Source organism: Platichthys flesus, chromosome 2, assembly GCF_949316205.1.
Source record: "Platichthys flesus chromosome 2, fPlaFle2.1, whole genome shotgun sequence".
NCBI classification, from domain to species: Eukaryota; Metazoa; Chordata; class Actinopteri; order Pleuronectiformes; family Pleuronectidae; genus Platichthys; species Platichthys flesus.
The window spans coordinates 25,622,844-25,647,722 of record NC_084946.1 but is presented as its reverse complement, the minus strand read 5'-3'; the positions used below and the strand labels follow the sequence as shown (position 1 = coordinate 25,647,722).

The 24,879-nt window shown below is 44.0% G+C and overlaps 2 protein-coding genes across 3 annotated transcripts in view; one reads left to right on the top strand and one right to left on the bottom strand.

The window, feature by feature from the left end:
• LOC133970886 (NACHT, LRR and PYD domains-containing protein 12-like) overlaps positions 1–21,648 on the top strand; it is a 32,573-nt gene extending 10,925 nt beyond the window's left edge. The window contains exon 6 of one of the 2 annotated variants that reach the window (XM_062408075.1): positions 19,415–21,648. In XM_062408075.1, the coding sequence (XP_062264059.1) occupies positions 19,415–19,541 (127 nt within the window). In that variant the 3' untranslated portion in view covers positions 19,542–21,648. Of the gene's footprint in view, positions 1–11,941; positions 12,183–19,414 lie in introns of those variants that run through there. The other variant, XM_062408036.1, reaches the window with a different exon arrangement.
• LOC133971068 (major histocompatibility complex class I-related gene protein-like) lies at positions 530–10,706 on the bottom strand. Its single transcript, XM_062408262.1, has 8 exons — positions 10,599–10,706; positions 5,795–6,055; positions 4,567–4,845; positions 3,528–3,830; positions 3,044–3,148; positions 2,692–2,709; positions 2,108–2,192; positions 530–1,780 (listed from the first exon to the last, which is right to left on the bottom strand). Exons 1-7 carry the CDS (start codon positions 10,651–10,653, stop codon positions 2,113–2,115), a joined length of 1,101 nt encoding a protein of 366 aa, XP_062264246.1. The 5' UTR covers positions 10,654–10,706; the 3' UTR covers positions 530–1,780; positions 2,108–2,112.
• Positions 21,649–24,879: the final 3,231 nt, after the last annotated feature.

Genomic DNA, 24,879 nt, shown 5'->3' with positions numbered 1-24,879 from the left:
TTTTTTAATTATTTTACAAGGATGCCCCAACACCAGGAATATAAAACTGTCACTACAATGATCTTTAAATTAACCGCATGTGAACAGTGGGGTGATACTTTCATGTTTTTGACAATGTGTTTTACTTACTAGTAATAATCCTCATTTGATTTTCCAAAATTTAAACAAATGTTGTGCAATAATGATTTAAAAGTGATACCATAAAATGGTGGGCCTATCGGCATTCAATAAATTTGGTTATCAAAATAAAACATTAAATAATCATATTTAAAATATTAATATCAAATCATAACTTTAATTGGTTATAGTAACCTCGGGGCATCGCCCTTCAAAAGAAGGGAAAAGATAGCCAATTTATTGATTAAGTCTCATAGAAGTACTAACTACCAATTTCGAACTCAGATTAACAATTAAATTAATAACTATAATCAAATTTACCATCTAGATAGTTAGTTAAGTTTAAGGATATGTAGTTCTTGACAGTGTACAGGTTGGCAAAATTCACTTCTGATACATTAATGAAAGAGCATTTATGAAAGAAACATATTTATTATGAATATTATAAAGTATAAAAACACAATTCACAAACAATGTACTAACTAAACAAAGATGTGTATGTGAGTGTGTGTGTAAATCAGGGTGTTCTCAAAAAGGCAGCTGACCAGAGTAACACCTTCCTGTGTGCTTCTGAGATGGTCACTTACCACCATAAAGTTAACAGTCCCCCCTTCTTCTGAAGTTGTTTTACGGGTAGCGGGGAAGATTTAATTAGGTGAGGAGATATGCGTGTGTCTCTGTGGATGTTAAGTCAGAGAATGAAAGAGTCTAAGAGATACTTTGAAAAGCATTACAAACTAACCTTACTTTGGAATAACTTATAACCTCAAATATCACAACACATATCAAACTCAAAAACATCACACAGAATAGAATAAACAGTCTTGATTAGCCTAGTATCATTATCAAGCCCAGTTGTGTTACCCGTCCTTGGAAAGGGAAAAGAGGTGTCTGTGCAGTTAGCAGTTCATCCTGCCAGTTAGTCTCCGAGCTTTGTGTGGTTTCTGCCTTAGCGTTTCTGTTGAGCTGTGCGCTCAGATGCTGGTTGGAGTTTGCTTGGAGGCTGGTAGAGCTTGAATTGCGAGGAAGTTTCCTTGATGACATGAGCTGGAAGCTGCAGCTTTGCGCTCTTCTCGTTGGATGGGAAGAGAAGATGTGAGCTGGAGCAATCAGGCTTTCCCCTCGGCGATGCAGGAGAAGAGGCTGGAAGCCTTCAGTCCTCAGACAGATTAGAGAAAAAAGAGAATTAGGGGAGACTTGGCCTTATATTTGCCCGGTGACCTCACAGTTCATGGGGCCAGAGTGACCAATTGGAGTTCACCCTGGTGCCTTTTTCACACCTTGGTGAAGTTGTCCGGAACTAAAGGACCTGCGACCTCCTGGGAAACTGAGTTCCTTGGCTTCCTAGTAGTTCTACGGAGCAAAGGGAACATTTGGTTTCAGGCTTTTGACTACCCATGAAGCCCGAAAAGGAGGCCTGTGCTTTCAAAAAACCATGTCCCAACACAAACATTTATCAGAGGGAAGTTTACAGTTCCTGTTTTTATTTAAAAGATCAAAGTTAATCGACGCCCTCATTTGTTTTCCATATTTGTCAGTTGTGTTGTTTGTATTTGAATCAATGTCTGACCCTGAATATCACTTTATGATTTGAGTGATGAATAATCAATAAATTCCCAGCGTAAGGGGGAGACTGTGGTGACACTGCTTCCCGTCCATAAACCTGAAGGGAGAAAAATAAAAATAAAAGTGAAATGTTCAGTTCCACAAAGCCACAAATTTGATGGATTTACAGTATTGAGACCTAATATTTCCATGATTCTCTTAGTGAAATTAAAGTTTATTTAGAAAAAAGACCCTTATCTCATATTGATAAGCACCTAACGTTGGGTTTATTAACATTTTTAATTGTTGTTGTCACTTCATATATTTGAGTTTTAATTCAACATTTAATCTGACCTATGAATGTGAAGGTTTCTGATCTGTGCCTGGCTCTCTGTGCCTTGCACTTAGTTTGAGGCAGTTTTGTTGAACAGATGAAGCAACTCACTGTGTTCAGGAGGACGTCTCACTTGGAGAATTAGAACCTCCATCACCTGATCTCATCGGCTGTGAGGCACCTGGATCTGTTCCAGCTGTCAGGTCAGAAACACATCGTTAGTCCATCCTCCTCTGAACAGACACTTTCATTACAAATCACCAACACTGCAGGGAACAGTCCTGAAAACTCTCTTCAGCACAAAATGAACTCTATCTAATCTTAAGAGGGTTTACTAGAGTCCTGCACTCGGTCAGGTTCCTGTGGGGAGCCTCGTATCCCTTGAAATAAATATGGGCAGTAGTGTAGACAAGGCCTGGGTGAACATTTGTGGATATTTTGAAGAAATTCCCTTGAGGCATTCCTGCAATATCGTGTTCACAAGATGGGGACGAACGGATGAACAGCCTGAAAACATAACGCCTCCCTGACTGTCGCCGGTGTGGACCAGTACAAACTGGACCAAAATGGTGTCGGGGAGTTTTATAAAACTGGACATGTTAGTACTTTCAGCTGCTGTGTCAACGTGACGTGATGTCCTCATAAAGCATGTTAGTATAAAAAGAAAACAGAATAGAAACACAAGTTTTACTTACCAGATGAGGTACTTTGCGCTGAAAAACAAAGAAAAGACAAATGATTTCACTTATTACAGTAAAAACACAAACAGGATTGTGTCATGTTTTTTTCTCGTGGCGATCCTCAACATACTTTCACTTTTCATTGTTTGTTTGTTGGACGCTGTGTGCAGAGCTTTTTATAAACGGTCTATGTTGCAGAGGGAAGTTAGAAAACTTTGTGTGAACCCTTTAGCTCTTGAAACAGATGTTGGTGTGTGAGGAACTGAAGTTTGTTTTGTGAGGTTTGATCTGAACGAGCATTAATTGGAAAGTCTGAAATCAAAACACCAGAAAAATATTGGACTAAGCTTCTGTGTTGGTCTCTCACCTTTCTTCCTCCTGTACACGATGAGTCCAATGACAGCGCTGACGACAGCGAGAGCGACCACTGCAGCGATGATGATGATGATGATGGTCACGCTGATGGGCTTCCCTGTTGAGTGGAATAAAAGAACAAACCATCACAACCTGAACAGATGAAGCAGGTTGGACGACATGAATCTCCCTGAACCACAATCCTGTCCTGAGACACAACAAACACACACAGACACTAAACGTGTAAGTTTGTCTGTCTGCTGTTGTATCTACTTTCAGTTTTCATCTGTACATAATGACTGTGATAATAATAATAGTAATAAAATCCTCAGACATTAAAACTAACTAAATTTTTCAGGGTCACATTCCGGTGAAGGGGGGGCACTTGCACTGGTTTAACACTGATCTAACTTTATTTATATACATTGATGAAATAAAACTTCTCCTGCTACACATCAGCAAACGTTTCCCAGCGTCATCCCTGGTTCCAGTCTCACCTCTGTTGGACTGGACTGAGTCTTTGTCCAGTTGGGTGACGATGTCCTCCTTCACACCAGAGATCTGGAATACACAGTCGTACCTCCTCCAGTCTTCAGGGGAGATGGATGAAACCTTCAGGTCAGCGCTCATCTGGAAGGTCCCGTCATGGTTGGGGAGGACCTCTCCGCGGTACACGTCCTCATGAAGCTCCTCCCCGTCTTTCCTCCAGAACAACATGGCACTGTTGGGGTAGAAACCTGTAGCGTGGCAGCTGACTGGAGAGGAGGGAGACTTCTGGAGGAGAGAAATCCTGGGAAGCTCTGGGGAGGAAAAAGAAAGAAAGTATATGGGTTTTGCATTAGTCATGTCTGAATATATATGAGACAAGTGAATCGACTGTGAGATGTGAGTGACAGACAGAGGCTGAAGTGATGCATAGACACTGGGGTGGTCGATATGACGTAAAGGAGGGAGGACACTCCGGCTGGGTCTCAATTCAGGGACAGCTTCCTTCAGAGGACCCGGTCTAATCCATTCATCAGTGACTCCAATTGAACTGTGCCAGATGTAATGAAGTTCCCTAGGGGCAGTGCTATTATGTCACATTCACAGTAACATGAGGTCGCTCTGACCTTGACCTTTGACCTCCAGGCATCAAAATCAAATCAATAACCAATCAATCTTTGAGACCATGTGACAGTTTGTACCAAATCGGAATCTAATCTTACGATATCATGTTCAAAGAAACATAACCATACTTTGTGCGGCTACCGTGACCCTGACCTTCACCTTTTGACCTTTGTTCACCAAAATGTATTCAGTTAATTTGTGAGTCAAAGTGAATGTTGGCATTAAAAGAGCAGAGAGAGAGAGCGAGAGAGAGGGAGGAGAAATAGAGGAGAAACAGAGGAGAGAGAGAGAGAGAGAGAGAATGAGAGAGAGAATAACAGACAGAGAGCAGACTGAGTCCCAGCAGGTGTTTGTGCATTTGCTCTCGTTCGCTGCCACAGAGAAAGAAATAGGAACATTCAGTTGATGGAGGTTCTGTGATGTCACCTGTTCTCAGCAGAAAGCTCCTCCCCTGCTCCAGGAACATCTTCAGAAAGGAAGGACACTCCTGGCTGAAGTAATTCTTAAAATATGCGAGTTGAGCTTTATTCTGATCCCACTTCAGTTTGGTGAAAACACTCTTTGGTGTTGGGGCGATCCACGTCTCTGTCTCCACATCCCATGATATGAAGTCTTCTCCATCATAACCATACTGATCATAAGCTTTAACTTCTCCAGTCTCATCGTCCAATTCACAGCCCTGCATCAACTGGTAAATGTGGACACCTGAGAGAGAGATCTGAGCTGTTATTATCACATCTTCACCACACACACACACACACACACTCTCACACACACACACACACACACACACACACACACACACACAGAGACACACACAGAAACACATACACACTATCAAAAATCTAAATTCAAATAAAACGTTGAAAACCCTAAAGAGATATACAGTAAGATGATCCTGGATCAGCCCCTGATCTGCTCCTGAGTTTCATGAGTTCTTCTCTGACCCACAACACATCCTTCCACTGAGTTTACTGATAACAACTCATTCACAGTTGTTGATCTTTATTATTTTCTACTGATCCGGTCATAAGTTAAATGTCTTTTTCAGCACTACAGTATATAAATGTCTTCTGGCTTTGACTCTGTGTTTGTGTGAATCTAATCTAACGTGTAATTCTCTGCTGTGTTTATTTCTTTGTGGACACACTGTGCTCAGCACACGGACGTTCATCTGCTGCTCTCCTGTTTATTTTATATATTTAACGTTCAATCTAATCATTCTTCTTGATTAAGTATTTTTTAAATTAATCAATTACTTGTTTAAACTGAAGAAAATATCAGAAAGTTGCGAAAATGTCTGTGTCTGTTTTTAATACATCATAAAGTACGAGAAGCAACAAACTCTAATATTTAAGAAACATCACAAAACATTTGAGATTTTTACTTGATAAACAAAATTCTGATCATTTAAAAATCTATTGATCACACGTTTGATTAATTGGTAAATATTTTGGATCAAATAAAGTTTAATTAAAATGTCTGTGTGTTTGAATGTGATTGTGTTAGTGTGTGTGTGTGTTCATTTGTGAGTTTGTTTGTGTGAGCGTATGTATGATTGTATGTTTTGGAGTGTGAGTGTAATTATGTACATGGTTGTGAGTGTGTGTGAGAGTGTGTTGGGTTATTATTAGAGAGTGAAATGTAAACAAACCTCCAGTTTGGTTGAAGCGATCCTTAAAGATTTCAATGCTGACTTTGGAGACCTGCTGTGACCTCACAGCAATCTGAGTCTGCCTCTTCCAGTACACTGAATCAGTTGCGTTTAACATCCAGTCCTGTTTGGGTTCCAGTTTCATTGTGTTGCTGTCATAGTAATCGATCTGAACGTCATCAACCAAACCGACAACCACAAACTCTGGAAGGTTTTGGACTTGAGACGACGCAGTGTAGAAATACTTCAGAGAGTGAATCCCTGCAAGAAAAAGTTCAGGTCATGACTTTAGTTTTCCGACTGTTTTATAAATCACCTCATCCTCATCGTCATCCGCTTATCCGGGGTCGGGTCGCGGGGGGAGCAGCTCAAGCAGGGGGCCCCAGACTTCCCTTTCCCGGGCCACATTGACCAGCTCTGACGGGAGGATCCCGAGGCGTTCCCAGGCCAGTGTTGAGATATAATCTCTCCACCTAGTCCTGGGTCTTCCCCGAGGTCTCCTCCCCATTGGACGTGCCTGAAAAACCTCCCAAGGGAGGCGCCCAGTGGGCATCCTTACCAGATGCCCGAACCACCTCAGCTGACTCCTTTCTAAGTAAAGGAGCAGCGGCTCTAATCAGAGTTCCTCACGGATGACTGAGCTTCTCACCCTATCCCTAAGGGAGACGCCAGCCACCCTTCTGAGAAAACTCATCTCGGCCGCTTGTACCCGTGATCTCGTCCTTTCGGTCATCACCCAGCCCTCATGACCATAGGTGAGGATAGGAACGAAGATCGACCGGTAGATCGAGAGCTTTGCCTTGCGGCTCAGCTCTCTTTTCGTTACAACGGTGCAGTAAAGCGAACGCAATACCGCCCCGCTGCTCCGATTCTCCAGCCAATCTCACGCTCCATAGTACCCTCACTCGCGAACAAGACCCCGAGGTACTTGAACTCCTTCACTTGGGCTAAGGACTCATTTCCTACCCGGAGTAAGCAATCCATCGGTTTCCTGCTAAGAGTCATGGCCTCAGATTTAGCAGTGCTGATCCTCATCCCAGCCGATTCACACTCGGCCGCCAGCCGATCCAGTGAGTGCTGAAGGTCACAAGCCGATGATCCAATGAGGACCACATCATCCGCAAAAAGCAGTGACGAGATCCTCAGACCACCGAACTGCAACCCCTCCCCACCACGACTACGCCTCGATATCCTGTCCATGTATATCACAAACAGGATTGGTGACAAGGCGCAGCCCTGGCGGAGACCAGCACCCACTGAGAACGAAACTGACTGGCTGCCGAGGACCCGAACACAGCTCTCGCTTTGGGAGTACAGAGATTGGATGGCCCTGAGGAGAGACCCCCTTACCCCATACTCCCGCAGCACCTCCCACAGTTTCTCCCGGGGGACCCGGGCATACGCCTTCTCCAGATCCACAAAACACAAGTGGACCGGATGGGCATACTCCCAGGCCCCCTCCAGGATCCTTGCGAGAGTGAAGAGCTGGTCCGTAGTTCCACGTCCGGGGCGAAAACCGAATTGTTCCTCTTCAATCTGAGGTTCGACGATCGGCCGAACCCTCCTTTCCAGCACCTTGGAGTAGACTTTACCAGGGAGGCTGAGAAGTGTGATACCCTGGTAATTGGTACACACTCTCTGGTCCCCCTTTTTGAACAGGGGAACCACCACCCCGGTTTGCCACTCCTTTGGCACTGTACCTGACTCCCACGCGATGTTGAATAGGCGTGTCAACCATGACAACCCCTCAACACCCAGAGCCTTTAGCATTTCTGGCTGGATCTCATCAATCCCTGGGGCTTTGCCACTGCAGAGATGTTTGACTACCTCAGTGACCTCCACCAGGGAAATTGACGACGAAACACCATCAACCTCGAGCTCTGCCTCTAACATAGAGGGCGTGTTATTCGGATTCAGGAGTTCCTCAAAGTGTTCCTTCCAACGTCCGACGACCTCCTCAGTTGAGGTCAACAGAGTCCCATCCTTACTGTACACAGCTTGGATGGTTCCCCGTTTCCCCCTCCTGAGGTGCCGGATAGTCTTCCAGAAACACTTTGGTGCCGACCGAAAGTCCTTCTCCATGGCCTCTCCGAACTTCTCCCACACCCGCTGCTTAGCCTCCGACACGGCAGCAGCTGCAGCCCTTCGGGCCTGTCGGTACCCTGCAAACGAGTCCGGAGTCTTCCAGGATATCATATCCCGGAAGGCCTCCTTCTTCAATCGGACGGCTTCCCTGACCACCGGTGTCCACCACGGTGTCCGAGGGTTACCGCCCCTTGAGGAGCCTAAGACCCTGAGGCCACAGCTAGCCACCGCAGCTTCAGCAATGGAGGCTTTGAACACCGCCCACTCTGGCTCAATGCCCCCAACCTCCACAGGAATGCCAGAAAAACTCCGCCGGAGGTGTGAGTTGAAGATACCTAGGACGGGGGCCTCCTCCAGACGTTCCCAGTTCACCCGCACTACTCGTTTAGGCTTACCAGGTCTATCCGGAAATTTCCCCCATTCCCTGATCCAACTCACAACCAGATGGTGGTCGGTTGACAGTTCCGCCCCTCTCTTTACCCGAGTGTCCAAAACATGCGGCCTCAGATCAGATGACACAATCACAAAATCGATCATTGATCTTCGGCCTAGGGTACTCTGGTACCAGGTACACTTGAGCACCCTTATGTTCGAACATGGTGTTTGTTATGGATAATCCATGACTAGCACAGAAGTCCAATAACAAACGACCGCTCGGGTTTAGATCAGGGAGGCCGCTCCTCCCCACCACGCCTCTCCAGGTGTCTCCATCGTTGCCCAAGTGGGCGTTGAAGTCACCCAGCAGAACTACGGAGTCCCCTACTGGAGCCCCATACAGGACTCCATTCAGGGTCTCCAAGAAGGCCGAGTACTCTGAGCTGCTGTTTGGTGCATACGCACAAACAACAGTCAGAGTTTTCCCTCCTACAACCCTTAGGCGCAGGGAGGCGACCCTCTCGTCTACTGGGGTAAACTCCAACACCGCGGCGCTCAGCCGGGGATTTATGAGTATCCCCACACCCGCCCGGCGCCTCACGCCCTCGGCAACTCCGGATAAGAATAGAGTCCAACCCTTATCCAGGAGTACGGTACCAGAGCTGAGACTGTGCGTGGAGGTAAGCCCCACCAGATCTAACTGATAGCGCTCCACCTCCCTCACAAGCTCCGGTTCCTTTCCCCACAGCGAGGTGACGTTCCACGTCCCCAGAGCTAGCTTCTGCCGCCCGGGTCTGGTCCGTCGAGACCCCTGACCTTCGCTGCCACCCATGTGGCTGCGCACCCGACCCCAACGGGTCTTCCCACAGGTGGTGGGCCCATGGGATGAAGAGAGGGGGGGTGCCACGTAGTTTGTTCGGGCTATGCCCGACCGGGCTCCGTGGCAAACCCGGCCACCAGGCGCTCGCCATCGAGCCCTCCGTCTGGGCCTAGCTCCAGACGGGGGCCCCGGGCTTCCTCCGGGCCGGGTCACATCTCCTCTTTTTCATTGAGGTTTTTTGAACCATTCTTAGTCTGGCCCCTCACCTGAGACCACTCTGCCATGAGAGACCCTACCAGGAGCACAAGGCTCCAGACAACACAGCCCTCAGGTTCATAGGGACACGCAAAACTCTCACCACGATAAGGTGACGGTTCCAGACGGTTTTATAAATCACTATACTAGACTTGATGTTTAAATGTTAAACATAAGCTTCATTATAAATAACTATGGAACTAATAATGCATCTAAACAGAACTTGAATTCAGAAAATAAATGTGGTTTTTAATTACATTTTTTAAATGTAAAGATAAATGCACATCTTCTTTGTTTATTCTGTACAAATACACTTGGTGCATGTTTGCAAAACATAAAGGCTGAAAACTTCCTATCTGTCACAAACTCACATCAAGCAGTCCAGCTTCAGTGCAGATGTTATCACATTAGAAAGTATTAACAGACATCTGTCAGTTATTCATCATGGAGGCAGCCTCGTCCTGATTCTTTTGTCTCCCTGCTTCTTTTCACTGACATAATTTACTTTAGAGATGAATTTGTGTTTTGTGTTAGTAACAATGTGTATTGATTGTATTGGAGGAGGAGGTCACATTGATAACAGATCATTAATTAGTAATATCTCATGTCAGTGATGTTACTCATCACTGACATGATGTTGAACGTTGTACCAACAAAGCAGGAAGCTGTTTGTCCTCAGCAGCTTCCTGTTAATATATTAACAGCGCCATCTAATGACTACAATAAAAAAATCAAATCGAGTCGTCCACATATGTTTTTTACAGCTTCAGAATCGCTGCGTCATTTCGTCCAGAACCAGTTCGGCCCGTGTGGCTCTTAATGGTTCTAACCAGAGTAAGAAATCAAATAACGGTCAGGATCCAAAGAAAGAAAAGTCCCTGCTCAGTAGATCTTTTCAGAAATAGAATATAATGTTTCCTTCTTACATGAGATCGAAGAACTTTTAAATCATGTATTTGAAACATTATTAAACTTCTAGAATCTGCAACGAAGGAACCAAGCATCAAACGTTAAAAAAAGTCCCTGCTCAGTAGATCTTTTCAGAAATAGAATATAATGTTTCCTTCTTACATGAGATCGAAGAACTTTTAAATCATGTATTTGAAACATTATTAAACTTCTAGAATCTGCAACGAAGGAACCAAGCATCAAACGTTACAATAGACCACAAATCATTTTAGTGTCTTTTAAAAACATGGAGCATTTTCCCCTTTCACTTCAAATCGACCAAATACAATAAAATAAAGTAGAAACGTGACTTTAACTCACGAGCCGTCGCGCTGTGTGCTCCTGTCAGAAGAAGCAGGGAAAGTACAGTGAACATGGTAAGCGATGTATTTCTCTTTACTGGACTGAAGGTAGATGAGCTCCTGTCTCTGCATAGAGAGAGAGAGACTGTGGAGACGAGGACAAACTGTGAAGCGAGGACATCCTCTGAGCCAATGGGAATTCTGGATCAGCCTCTACGTCACTTAAAACTGGGGAAACTCATCAACTGAGGTTGTAAAAGGAAAGTGAAAGTAAACACAGCACATTTTGAGTCCGAGCAGCCTAAAAACAAATTCCTTCACAGATCCGATATCATCAGTTTCCGGGCAGATTTCAGTTTTTCCAGGAAGAAGCAAAGCGCCGCTCTGATCTGAGTGAGTGTGAGCGAGAGATCAGTGGATCTGCTCATGTCTGATAATAAAAACATACTCAATCACTAAGTGGTTTAACACACGACTTCAAAATAATAATGAAATTATTAAAGAAGCAAATCAACCATGATAATTTACTTCATATAAAACCACCACAGTCATTTTCTTGTCATGTGTAAAATGTCTTTGTCATTTTCCTGTTGATAGTCACAGGTTTGACCAAATGGCTTTTTCCTTGCTGCTCTTACAGGTCAAATCCACATTAGTTTATTCTCTGGGACGATAATGAACATTTTAACTTTCAAAGATGTGTTGAACTTTTGTACACATTGAATCACAAAGAGGCAGAAATCCCAGAGAACATCAGAGACTTTATTCAAAGTACAAAAGGAATGAAACAGCAAAGCAGCTTAATTTAACATTTATTTATGAAAACCAGACACAAGAATAAAAACTGAGCGTCAAACATTCAGTTTCTACACTGTAAAATGAAAACTTGAAATTGTGTTACTGCGATTTATAAATATAATCAACAGAGAATATTCAATGGATTTGTAAACATGTTTACTTCAACTAACTTTGTAATGTTGCTGAAGTTAAGTTGGCAAAACACAAAATGGTACGTTTGTGATATGTCACATCTCATGTCTCATCAGGGGAAACGGGACCTAACGTCATGAAGGTGAGTGTTTATGGGGTGCCGTTTGTGAAGCAGCTCACGCTGAAAATAACAACATTTTGTCACATTTAGCTTCAAACCATGTTTAAGAAACTGGTGTGAATTTTTGAGAGTCACTTTTTTGCACATTTACAAGAATATTTGTCAACTTAGAGATATTTTAAATATTTAAATCCAAATGTTAAATGTTACACCTAAATGTTAAATGTATATTACATGTACATGAATATGTGTCTTTTATTGTCACACATGAACTCAGTTTAATTTACAGTTGTGTTTTATTCCTTATCCAGGTTGTATCACTGCAGACTGTCAGAGATCAGCTGTTCTTCTCTGGCTTCAGCTCTGAGGTCAAACCCCTCTCATCTGAGAGAACTGGATCTGAGATACAACGACCTGCAGGACTCAGCAGTGAAGGAGCTGCTTGATCTGGAGGAGAGTCCAACCTGTCGACTGGAGACTGTGAGGTCAGTAGATGGTTGGAGTCAGTCCATGCTGCTTCCATCAGTATTTTACTAAACACAGTCAGTATCACAGTACAGATCTAGGGTCTGTAATAAGAACCAGGATTTGTGGTCATCAGGTTAACTTCAGGTTTATTTAGTCCCTCGAAGAGTTTCGTCAACGAAATTAACACTTGGTCATACGCAGTAAACCCCACCCCTTTTCTGTGCACATGCTCAGATCTTGTTGAGGAAAACCTGAGTTAACTTAAGGAGTGTCATGTGACCACTTAGCCTGACTGTGTTTGTTAGGTTGAGTTGAGCTAAATCTCAGAAAGATCTCCTGGACATGTTGAAGTGGCTTCGTAGTTCAGGCCTCAGTGTTTCTTCAGTGAAGCTGTGAGAGGTCAATGAGGACAGACGTCAGGATTGGACAGAAACACAGAGAGACAACAGTCGGCCAATCACAGAAGCCAGAAGCTGCTTGTGATCATTTGATTGAGTTGATGTGAAGACAACAGTTGTTGTTGTTTTCATGTGAACAGGAAATGAAGCTGGACCACAGCTGACAGCCTCACCCTGCTACTCTTTCTACTGTTTGAGTTGCATCTGTAAACAATGATGTCTTCTTCTCTCAACAGATTGATTAATCTCAGTACAGAGGCTGAAGCAGCAGTAGATTGAGTGTAGAGCAGCTCTGACTGGGCCTTGTTACTGGGAGGCAGAGAGGAGATGGAACTCCAGAGGAATCAGAGGAGGAGCACTGCTCTGAGATCAGCTCCACTGTCACACAGTGTCCATTCCACCATCCTCCCTGTGTGTTCCTGTGGATGTGACACAGCTTCATCAGTGGAGCTGCTGCTGCTAATCCGTCCCATTCTGTGTATCTGATTGTTTATGAGCTTAAAGTTCCTGGATTCACGTCTCAAATTGATTTAGTTTGACACAAAGTTAAACACACTTAAATCAATTTGAGTGTAATCAAATTGTACATTAGTAGCATTAATTGGTTAAAGAAAGATATTATTATTATTTCGTCTGTTATGAATCCCATCTGACATTGGTTGAGAGGTAGGGGCTGTGCCCTCAACAGGTCACCTGTCCATCACGATGACACACAACCATTCACATTCACATAAACACCTACACTCAATTTACCCAACCCTTAATCTGCATGTGTTTGGACTGAGAGACACGGTGGCAGTTCGGAGTTTATAAACTTGATGTCCTTCTGATATTAGGAAATGAGGAAATTGTCATTGCTTAAAAAAAATATTTTCTAAAGCAATGACAAAAATCTGTGTTTGTACGTTCTCGACCAACAACAGACCAACCACAAGGGGGGGACTCAAGCAGGCCTCTGGGAACAGAACCATGCTGGGAAATAACGGATGATGGGAGGTTCACAGCACAGACAAGTAGCAGCAGTGAAGTGATTTCATAATAAATGTGATATTTGAGTTTGGTGAGGGAACAGGGAACAATAGAAGATACGGTGGCCGAGAGACACAAACACACAGCAAATTAAGAAAACAGATGCAACAACAGGTGGAGGCTCTGAAGGGTGGAGACAAGCTCACGCTCCACAGACTGAACCGCCTCCCGCTGCTGCTCGGCTGGATCAGCTCCCTCGGGATGTGCATGGTCGCCAACTTCCAGGAGGATGCCGCTGATCCTGGATCAGTTCACAGCTGTGCATCATAATAATTGTAATAAAAATAACATAACGAAATCATAATAATTAGATAGTAAGTTATAATAATGAGATGGTTAGTCATTATTATGAGATACAAGGTTTTTATTTTCTGCCTGACAGTGGCAGAAATGGGATTCCAGGAATCCGTTTACAAATTAAATGATGATCGTTTTCTCCGTCGTATGTGCCATCATGTGAAATACCAGGAACAACCGAAAGAAAGTCTCTCCGAGTCTGGTCTCACCTGCATGCGTCATGATCAGAAAAAGAAACAGCTGGAGTTTCATTTTTCCTCCACCACTCTGCTCTCACAAAACTTTAAAACACTTTCCGTCGAGCCTTCACCAAAAATGTGTTCTTAAGAAAGAACCACATTGGGGGTTGCGCTATGCAGTGAATAATAACATCTAAACTTAAAATTTCAGACGCATATGGCCCTCACTGTCAATGAAGCGAGAACCATTTTTACGGTGTCCAAACAGATTGAAAAAATTTCATATTTTTTCGCTATTTAGCTAAAAGTTCAATTATACCAAAAATGATGTGACATTTAATACATTTCTATCTCAGGTCCTGGTTTCAGATTGGGCCTTTAAACCGAGTATGTTGTCAGTTTTAATAATGTTTGACTATGTTTAAACTCTGGTCTTTAAATTAAACTGGGTGGCCTTGACAGGGTGGTACGTATGGCCCCATTACTCCCAAAATTCCGTTTGTCATTTTTTTAAATTTTTTTTTAATTTTAAATATGTTTACTGAAGTTTTCAGTTTTTAGAACAGACAGTGCATACAAACACATATAACATACAGAACAAAGCACATCAAAATTTGTAGCCGCGTTCCATGGTCAAAACATAAATATTAAGTAAAAGGATCAGAAGTTTTGTCAAGTGAATGTCAGAGTACAATAAAAAAGAAAAAAAATACACATACATATGCATAGTAAAGAACTATAGAGCGGCCTACCCATTAAAGAATCCTAGTACAGGGTCCCAAATCTTATCAAACACATCTCCTCTATCATCGTTATAGTATCTCAGTCGCTCCAAATGCAGTGTGTCAGACATTTCTCCTAACCACAGGTCGTATGTAGGCACAGAGTCCAACTTCCACACACGTAATATCAATTTCTTGGCAAGCACCATCCCAAATTCAATAGCATTCTTCTCGTATTTATTAATAAAATTGCCACAAGTGGGTCAGGTTCCAAACGTTTCCCAAAAGCCTCAGAGAAGCATTGAAAAATACTTTTCCAATATGAATGGAGTTTGCTACATAACCAAAATGAGTGTGCTAAATTACCTATCATGGACTTACATTGATTACAGACAGGTGAGACATTAGGGTAAAATTTGTTTAGCTTCTCCAGGGAATAATAAAGTCTGTGGACAGTTTTAAACTGTATAAGATTGTGTCTAACATTAACTGAACATCTGTGCACATTCCGCAAACATTCATCCCAAATATCATCACTCAGTTCCAAATTTAACTCATCTGCCCATGCCCGCCTACGCTCCTCGGTACCCAGCACAACTCCCTTATGAAGAATTTTGTAAAAGAAGGAAACCGCCCCGCGAGTAGCCGGATCAAATTTATTCATTGTCTCAAGAGTTTCGTGCTTATTCAGGCTCTGATAGTTCGTTACATTTTTACGAATAAAGTCTCTAATTTGTAAATATCTGAAAAAGCTTGAGGTAGAAATATTATAAGCAGTTTGTAGCTGTCTAAATGTGGCAAAACATCCTTCAATATACAAATCATTTATGTTAACAATACCCTTTTGTTTCCAGTCAAAGAAAGCTGCATCGTTAATGCCTGGTATAGAAGAGTGATTATTACAAATGGGAGTGTCAGTATACATTTTTGGAGCCTTAATATAAGATTTTATCTGCTCCCATATGCGTATAGTGCCATGAATTACAAGGCTGTTACTATAGCATGACTTCTTGACTGTGGTGGGGCTATTAAGCAGAGCCAACAAGGACGACTTTTTGCAAAGCAGCCGTTCTATGCGTAGCCACGCTGGGCATGAATCTGAAATAGACGGGGGGCCCCTTCTCCACCAAGCAAGCATAGACAGATGAGTAGCCCAATAGTACATTTTAAAATTTGGTAAAGCAAAGCCACCAACATTCTTTGCTATAAAATAAATGTTTTTTATGGCTTTGTAGTTCCAGATAAATGATACAATAATGGAATCTAGTTGCTTAAAGTAAGACTGAGCAATAAAGCAAGGAATGGATTGAAAAAGATGGAGGAAACGCGGCAGTACAATCATCTTAATATCAGTTTGAGGTACTTTCTTAGAGTTTGAAAACAACATTTGTTTAGTTTTTTCAGTGTTGAGGACTAATTTTAGTTGCAGGAGTGTGTGCTGGACTGCATCAAAAGCTTTCTGCAGAGATTCAACAGCTCTAGCAGAAGTTGATCCAAAACAGTAAATAATTGTGTCATCTGCATAAAAATGCATGTTAGCATCTGACACGTTTGTTCCCAAATCATTAATGTACATAATGAACAACAGGGGTCCTAATATTGAACCCTGTGGCACGCTCTTGTGGACACTCACAAACTCAGAACACAGACCATCATATTTAATACACTGAGTCCTGTCACTCAAATAATCTGTGAACCAGGAAACTACATGATTTGACAAACCCAAGCAAAAAAGCCTATGCTTTAAAACAGCATGGTCCACAGTGTCAAAAGCCTTTGACAGATCAATAAAAAGTGAAGCACAGTGCTGCTTCTTATCAAGAGCAACTAATATATCATTGATCACTTTTGTACCTGCAGTGATGGTACTGTGTTTTTTCCTGAAGCCTGATTGCAGTTTTGAGAGAAGATCATTAAAAGTTAGAAACTCTTTTAACTGATCACACACAAGAGATTCAAGAATTTTTGACAAGGCACACAGATTTGATATTGGCCTGTAGTTGGTTAAAGCTGCTGGATCACCTCCTTTTAATAAGGGGGTAACAAAAGCTGACTTCCAAACAGATGGAGATGATGCTCTTGCTCATGTATCTCAACGGGGGATATTAATTGACTTTGTCTGACACTGGCAGCAAGCGGCTCAATAATTATTGAAAATAAAAAAGGGGAGAGAGGGCACCCCTGACGGGTCCCACGGTTGATTGCAAAAGGGCATGAAATGTTTTGATTGGTGATAACAGAGGCAGTTGGGTGTGAATAAATGATCTCAATCCACTTCATAAAGGAGGGTCCAAAACCAAATTTTTCAAGAGTGATCAACATATAAGGCCACTCAACCTGATCAAACGCACGTTGTGCGTCCAGAGAGATTACTACAGCCTCCTCTGTGTGCTCCGTGTACAACACATGAAATAAACGACGCAAGTTAAAATACATATGTCTCCCTGGCATGAAACCTGATTGGTCAGGATGAATAATGGAACATATGTGCTCCCTTAATCTGTTAGCTAAGACTTTACCCAGGATTTTGGTTTCTATAGGCAACAGTGAAATGGGGCGGTATGATGAGACCAAGTTAGGGTCACGGCCTGGCTTGGGTATAAGTGAAATGTTGGCTTTATATAAGGTGGGAGGTAACCTTGAGTTCAACATTGAGTGATTAAGCATACGTAATAAGAGAGGCGATAATTTAGAGCTAAATTCTTTGAAAAATTCTATACTGAAGCCATCTGGCCCTGCTGCCTTATTGTTGGGAAGGGAGGAGATCACTTCCATTATTTCTTTTGAATTAATTTCTTTATCTAGTGAAAGAGATGATTCTGCTGATAGTGTAGGTAGGTCCAGATTTTCAAAAAATGTTTCCATCTCGTCAGGATCAGGTTCTCCTTGTGACGGATAGACACGTTCATAAAAAACAGCAAAACATTTATTAATTTTTTTCAGGGTCGGTCCAGAGAGTGCCATCATCTGACTTAATAGAGTGTATGGCTCTAGAAGCCTGAGTTTGCCTTAATTGACGGGATAGCAACCTATGGGGCTTGTCGCCAAATTCAAAATATTTTTGTCTAATTTGGACCAGTAAACGTGACACATTCTTTGACAGTAGAGTATTGTATTCATATCGTAATGCAGTGATCTTCTTGAGTAACTCAGGTTTGTTACCTTCTCTATATAACACTTCCATATCAGCCAGTTGATTATCAATTTCAGTTAACCTTTCTTTAGATTTTCTTTTTTCTGCTGCCTCATAGGATATAATGTGGCCCCTAATAACAGCCTTCATGGCCTCCCAAAGTGTGGAATCATCAACTTCACCAGTGTCATTCATTTTTACATATTGATCTATTTGGTTTGAGAGATAAGAGCAAAATTCTTTATTTTTCAGTGTTGCATTATTTAGGCGCCAGCTAAATTCTCCCCTCTTGTAATTCAATTTAAGTTTCACAGAAACAGGGGCATGATCCGATATGAGAATATCATGATACTTGCAGTCAACTCTTTGTGTTAAAAGTTTAGATTCCAGAATGAAATAATCAATCCTAGAATAAGACTTGTGAACTGCTGAAAAGAAAGAAAAGTCTTTTGCTGTGGGGTTGAGGAGTCTCCAAATATCCACTAGATTATATGACTGCATTAAATTATTAAGAGTAACACTGCTCTTAGATGAACTGGTTTGGGAGTGTTGTCTGTCTAAGACAGGATCCAAAACAGAATTTAAATCTCCACCCAAAATTATATTTGAGTTTGACATATTGGGTATAGTGTTGAAGAGATTCTGAAAGAAAATGGGGTCATCAAAATTTGGCCCATACACGTTAATTAGGGTAACTGGTACAGAGTTAAGTTCCCCTTTAACTATTAAATTTCTGCCCCTGTGATCAGAAATAGTTTGCTTGTGGATAAAAGCTATTGTTTTCTTAATAAGGATCACTACCCCTCTTGCCTTTGTAGAAAAATTAGATTGAAATACATGAGATGCCCATGAAGGACACAATATTTTTGCTGCCGTTGTTTTTATATGCGTTTCTTGAAGGAAGGAAATATCAGCCTTGAGTGTGCGTAGATGTGCATAAACTGACCAATGTTATTCCATCTTCACTGTGTTTACAAGATGTAGGTCTATCTGACATAATATGCTACATAAGGGAATTTGTTACATGACCATGGCAAAAAGGAATATACAGTAAATCGAAAAAAATAGATGTGCAGACAAAAAAAGAACATTGAACAGAACACATGAACATAGTAAAGGGGAGAGACAACCCCATGGAAAACGCTTCCATGCCCCAGACTTAAAGTTAAAGCTAAACTCAGGGGGCCAATAAAGGCCCAAGATAGCAAAGAACTACTCACCTCTCTCCAAGCAAGGGAGAGACTCCACCTCAACCGTGGATAATAATTGCAAATAAAACATTTGTCCTCTCAATTCTCAATGCGAATTTGGTCTTCTTTTTTTTTTTTTTCTTTAAATTTTGCTGATAATACAGAGATAAATTAGTCAACTTGCCGGCTTGACCCAACATTCATGTTCCAGTCCCGTACCTCCCGACTCAGGAATTTTTCGGCTTCGTCCGGGGTCGTTTCTGTCATTTTGATTACTAAATGTACATTGTTTATATTGGTTGTAAGTTTATTTTGTTGCTATGTTTTCAACACTGACATGTTTTAATTATCTTTTTATTGTTGTTCAGGTGCTGTGGGCCTGAGGCGTCGACCCAACACCTGGTGGGGCGTTTTCTTCACAACCCGTTTTGTTGGTTTGCAGGGTCACTGGTGGTTAGTTTACTAACCCTTCCCCTTTTCCTTTGGTTCTCGTAGCCGTGGTAAGGCCTGTCCCTGTGTGATATATTGTCTGAAGTGTTCTATTTCATGTTAATTTTCTATTCTGCGTGTTTTCAATCAATCAATCAATCAAATTTTATTTGTATAGCCTATATTCACAAATTACAATTCATCTCATAGGGCTTTAACAGGGTGTGACATCCTCTGTCCTTAACCCTCAGCAAGAGTAAGGAAAAACTACAAAAAACCCTTTTAACAGGGTAAAAATACATAGAAACCTCAGAGAGAGCCACATGTAAGGGATACCTCTCCCAGGATGGACAGAAGTGCAATAGATGCCACGTGTTGGAAAACATCATCCAGATTAAAGCTTTTAGCATCATTGATGAGGGTAGACATCCCGAAGGACAACCCCAACATGAAATGCCAAGCGGTCCCGCTGCAATCACAGTCCATGGTCAGCAACCAGCAGGACCACGATCCACCATCCAGACCAGACGCCACTCCAGACCTCAGTCACCGTCCACCGCCGCCCACCAGGACCCACCACGAGCCGCGGTCCTGGTCCACCGCCCGTACCCAATGCGACACAGGGTCTGCCACCAGCACCACGATCAGCCCACATGACTCAGAATCCGGCACACTGGATCCAACAAAGAGACCCCTGATGCGCGATCCAAAAACCGCAATCCATGGTGCGGCCACAGAGGCCCTGCTCTTGCTTTGTGGAGAGCCTTTTTATATTCTTTAACACTATTCTTCCAGTCTATTAGATTTTCAACATGTTTGCTGGAGCGCCACTTCTTTTCTAGTTTTCTTGATAATTTTTTTATCTCATTTATCTGGGAATTATACCACAGAGCTAATTTACTATGTTTGACATTTTTCTTTTTTAGAGGGGCTATTGAATCTAATGTTAATCGCAATGAGTCTGCAGAGCTATCGACGAGGTGGTCGATCTCAATGGAGCTCAGGGTTTTAAAGAATTTGTTCTTTATATCTACGGATAATACAGGTTTGAATGTAATTGGAATTATTTCCTTAAATTTAGCTACAGCACTATCAGGTAGACATCTAGAAAATGAGTTTTTTATTAGTGGCATATATTCAGTTATTGAAAAATAGAAAGGTATTTAATTATGGTCTGATAGAACTGGATTGTGCGGAAGTACTGTTAAATGTTCAATTCCGACACTGTACGATAATACAAGGTCAAGTGTGTGGTTACAACAATGAGTAGGGTTGTGTAAACACTGACTGAAACTAATTGAGTCTAGTATCGAAATAAATGCTACGCTTAGGCAATCTTTATTATTGTCAACATGAATATTAAAGTCACCAACAATAATAATTTTATCGGTCTTTAGGACTAAGTTTGATAAAAACTCAGGGAATTCCGTTAAAAATTCAGTATAAGCCCTGGGAGCACAATAAACTACAGCAAATATGATTGGCTGTTGGTGTTTCCTGGATCGGTGTGGAAGACTAAGAACCAGACATTCAAATGATTTGTAGCTGAGTTTAGGTTTAGGATTAATTGATAGACCAAATTCTCTGGGAACCTGTGAATTTATATGACTGGGGGGAATAGATTAATTTAGAGTGACATATTCATCAGGATGCAGCCCCGTCTCAGTGAGGGATAATAAATCTATGTTGTGAGAAACGGTGGTCTAGTGGCAGAAACTTGGACTATGGGCAGAGAAGGCCTCTGGTTCGACTCCACGGAGTGACAACAAAAGACGAACCTGGATTGATCTGTCCAAAAATCCAAGAGTCTCCCTACCCTGTCTAGTGCCCCTGAGCAAGGCACCTTACTCCCCCAACATCTGCTCCCCGAGCGCCGTACATGGCTGCTCACTGCTCTGTGTGTCCTTCACCAGATGGGTCAAAAGCAGAGGTTACATTTCCCTACCTGCATGAGTGTGCCTTTGCATGTCTGTGCATGTGTTTGGGACTAATAAATGCATCTCTATCTTAATCAGAGACTAGTTCATTAACTAAAATAGCCTTTAGATGACAGTGATCTAATGTTTAAAAAGACCAAATCTAAAAGTCTTAGTTCCCTGTGTTGTTTCAGAGGTTGTTTTAATTTGTATTAGATTATTTTGTGGAGTTCTCGCTCTGCTGTTGTTTAATATCAATAATTTAATCAGACGGTGAACAGACACAATCTCTAGGGGGTTTTGTGACTGATCCAGAGGGAGCGCAGAGAAGTGTGTAGCACTGCAGCTCTGCTTCCTGGTCCCAACACTGGGTTGTCATGTTATAGACTGAGTAATATTCCTAGTTAAGAGAGCTGCTCCCTCCCAAGTGGGATGGACGCCGTCTCTCCTAACAAGACCAGGTTTTCTCAAAAAAGTTTGCCAATTATCTACAAAGCCAGGAACCGTTTACAGGACACCACCTCGACAGCCAGCGGTTAAAAGACAACATGCGGCTGAACATGTCATCACCTGTTGTGTTGGGGAGAGAGCCAGAGAAAATTACTTTGTCCGACATCGTTTTTTCGAAAGCACACAACGACTCAACATTCACTTTAGTGACCTCCGACATGCGAAGCCGGGAGTCGTTGCTGCCGACGTGAATTACGATTTTACTTTATTTACGTTTAGTTGTATCCAGCAGCTTTAGTTTAGATGCGATGTCGCCGGCTCTGGCCCCTGGGATACAATTAACTATGGTCGCTGGTGTCGCTAACCTGACGTTTCTCAGAACCAAGTCGCCGATAATCAGAGTTTGTTTATCAGCGGGTGCCTCGCTGAGTGTAGAGAATCTATTTGAAACGTGAGCTGGTGGCTCTTTAATCGTGCGCTTTTTAAGACTAGCACTATGCCCCCTCCGGAACGTCACCCAGCCGCCCTGGGCTCCCGGATTGCTAGTTAAGGCTAAGCTACGTGCTAAGCTAGGTGGCTTCGCGAGCCGAGAGCGAAGGTGGCAGCGAGAGCAAACATGGCAGCGAGGGAGACGAACAGTGTCGGTGAGCCGAGAGCGAAGGTGGCAGCAAGAGCGAAGTTGGCAGCGAGGAGAGGAACAGTGTCGGCGAGCCGAGAGCGAAGCTTGCAGGGAGGGCGAGAACAGTGTCGGCAGCGAGGGAGACAAAAACGTCGGCGAGCCGCGAGCGCAGGTGGCAGCGAGAGCGAAGGTGGCAGCGAGGGAGAGAACAGTGTCAGCGAGCTGAGAGCGAAGGTGGAAGCGGGAGCGAAGGTGGCAGTTGGAAAAGGGGTTGGCGCGCAACGGTTGGGGAAGCATGAATGAAAACGAGTCTTGCGCCACAGCGGCGTGAAAGGACGCAGAGCGAAGGTGGCGGCGAGGGAGAGAACAGTGTCAGCGAGCTGAGAGCGAAGGTGGCAGCGAGAGCGAAGTTGGCAGCGAGGAGAGGAACAGTGTCGGCGAGCCGAGAGCGAAGGTGGCAGCGAGAGCGAAGTTGGCAGCGAGGGAGAGAACTGTGTCGGCGAGCCGCGAGCGAAGCTTGCAGGGAGGGCGAGAACAGTGTCGGCAGCGAGGGAGACAAAAATGTCGGCGAGCCGAGAGCGAAGGTCGCAGCGAGAGCGAAGTTGTCAGCGAGGGAGAAAACATTGTCAGTGATGCGAGTTCAATACATGTGCTCGTCAGTTCGTGTGAAGAGACACAGAGACGAAGCGCACTCAGGCTCCTGCAGACAGAAGAGTTCCAGATTACGACTTAACGCGCTGTTTTAACTTCAGCGAGGGAGAGAACAGTGTCGGCGAGCCGCGAGCGCAGGTGGCAGCGAGAGCGAAGGTGGCAGCGAGGGAGAGAACAGTGTCGGCGAGCCGCGAGCGAAGCTTGCAGGGAGGGCGAGAACAGTGTCAGCGAGCTGAGAGCGAAGGTGGCAGCGGGAGCGAAGGTGGCAGCGAGAATGAAGTTGGCGGATTTGTCGAGGAGCCGCAGTGGCTATGTAAATAAACAATCGACGAAGAAGAAAGAAGGCGTCTCTAAGGTCGTCTTCGACAAAAAGCATTACTCCGGCTAGTGTTCTGGCGCGGAATTGCTTTGTAAGACGCGCAACGGTTGGGGAAGCGTGAATGAAAACGAGTCTTGCGCCACAGCGGCGTGAAAAGACGCAGAGCGAAGGTGGCGGCGAGGGAGAGGACAGTGTCAGCGAGCTGAGAGCGAAGGTGGCAGCGAGAGCGAAGTTGGCAGCGAGGAGAGGAACAGTGTCAGCGAGCCGAGAGCGAAGGTGGCAGCGAGAGCGAAGTTGGCAGCGAGGGAGAGAACTGTGTCGGCGAGCCGCGAGCGAAGCTTGCAGGGAGGGCGAGAACAGTGTCGGCAGCGAGGGAGACAAAAATGTCGGCGAGCCGAGAGCGCAGTTGGCTGCGAGGGAGAGAACAGTGTCGGCGAGCCGCGAGCGCTAGTGGCAGCGAGAGCGAAGGTGGCAGCGAGAATGAAGTTGGCGGATTTGTCCGTCAGAAAAAGTGTACGAGGAGCCGCAGTGGCTATGTAAATAAACAATCGACGAAGAAGAAAGAAGGCGTCTCTAAGGTCGTCTTCGACAAAAAGCATTACTCCGGCTAGTGTTCTGGCGCGGAATTGCTTTGTAAGACGCGCAGCGGTTGGGGAAGCGTGAATGAAAACGATTCTTGCGCTACAGCGGCGTGAAAAGACGCAGACGCAGTCGCAGAAGCATGTTTCAGGCTTTAAAGTGACAGAAGGGGCGTGGCAGAGAGGAGACAGGCATAAATAGGAGCCAGAACTCCTGCAGAGTTCAGAGTAGAGGGAGCTAAGCTGAAGTCAAAGGCTGGTGAGTGTTTCAACAACATTAATATTATTTACTTTTTAACGAACGAACGGGACGAGAGCGAACACTGTCAGCGAGAGCGAAGTTGGCAGCGAGGACAGGAACAGTGTCGGCGAGCCGACAGCTAAGGTGGCAGCGAGGGCGAAGGTGGCAGCGAGGGAGAGAACAGTGTCGGTGAGCCGAGAGCGGAGGTGGCAGCGAGAGCGAGGTTGGCTGCGAGGGAGAGAACAGTGTCGGCGAGCTGAGAGCGAAGGTGGCAGCGAGAGCGAAGGTGGCAGCGAGAGCGAAGTTGGCAGCGAGGGAGAGAACATTGTCAGTGATGCGAGTTCAATACATGTGCTCATCAGTTCGTGTGAAGAGACACAGAGACGAAGCGCACTCAGGCTCCTGCAGACAGAAGAGTTCCAGATTACGACTTAACGCGCTGTTTTAACTTCAGCGAGGGAGAGAACAGTGTCGGCGAGCCGCGAGCGCAGGTGGCAGCGAGAGCGAGGTTGGCTGCGAGGGAGAGAACAGTGTCGGCGAGCCGCGAGCGCAGGTGGCAGCGAGAGCGAAGGTGGCAGCGAGGAGAGGAACAGTGTCGGCGAGCCGAGAGCGAAGCTTGCAGGGAGGGCG

Excerpts from the sequence above, each read along its gene's own strand:
- LOC133971068 (XM_062408262.1), bottom strand. The coding sequence starts at position 10,653 with ATGTTCACTGTACTTTCCCTGCTTCTTCTGACAGGAGCACACAGCGCG. Across the intron at positions 4,846-5,794 it reads TCGCTTCAACCAAACTGGAG|GTGTCCACATTTACCAGTTG; the intron begins GTTTGTTTACAT and ends TCTCTCTCTCAG. Across the intron at positions 3,831-4,566 it reads GAGCTTTCTGCTGAGAACAG|AGCTTCCCAGGATTTCTCTC; the intron begins GTGACATCACAG and ends TTTCCTCCCCAG.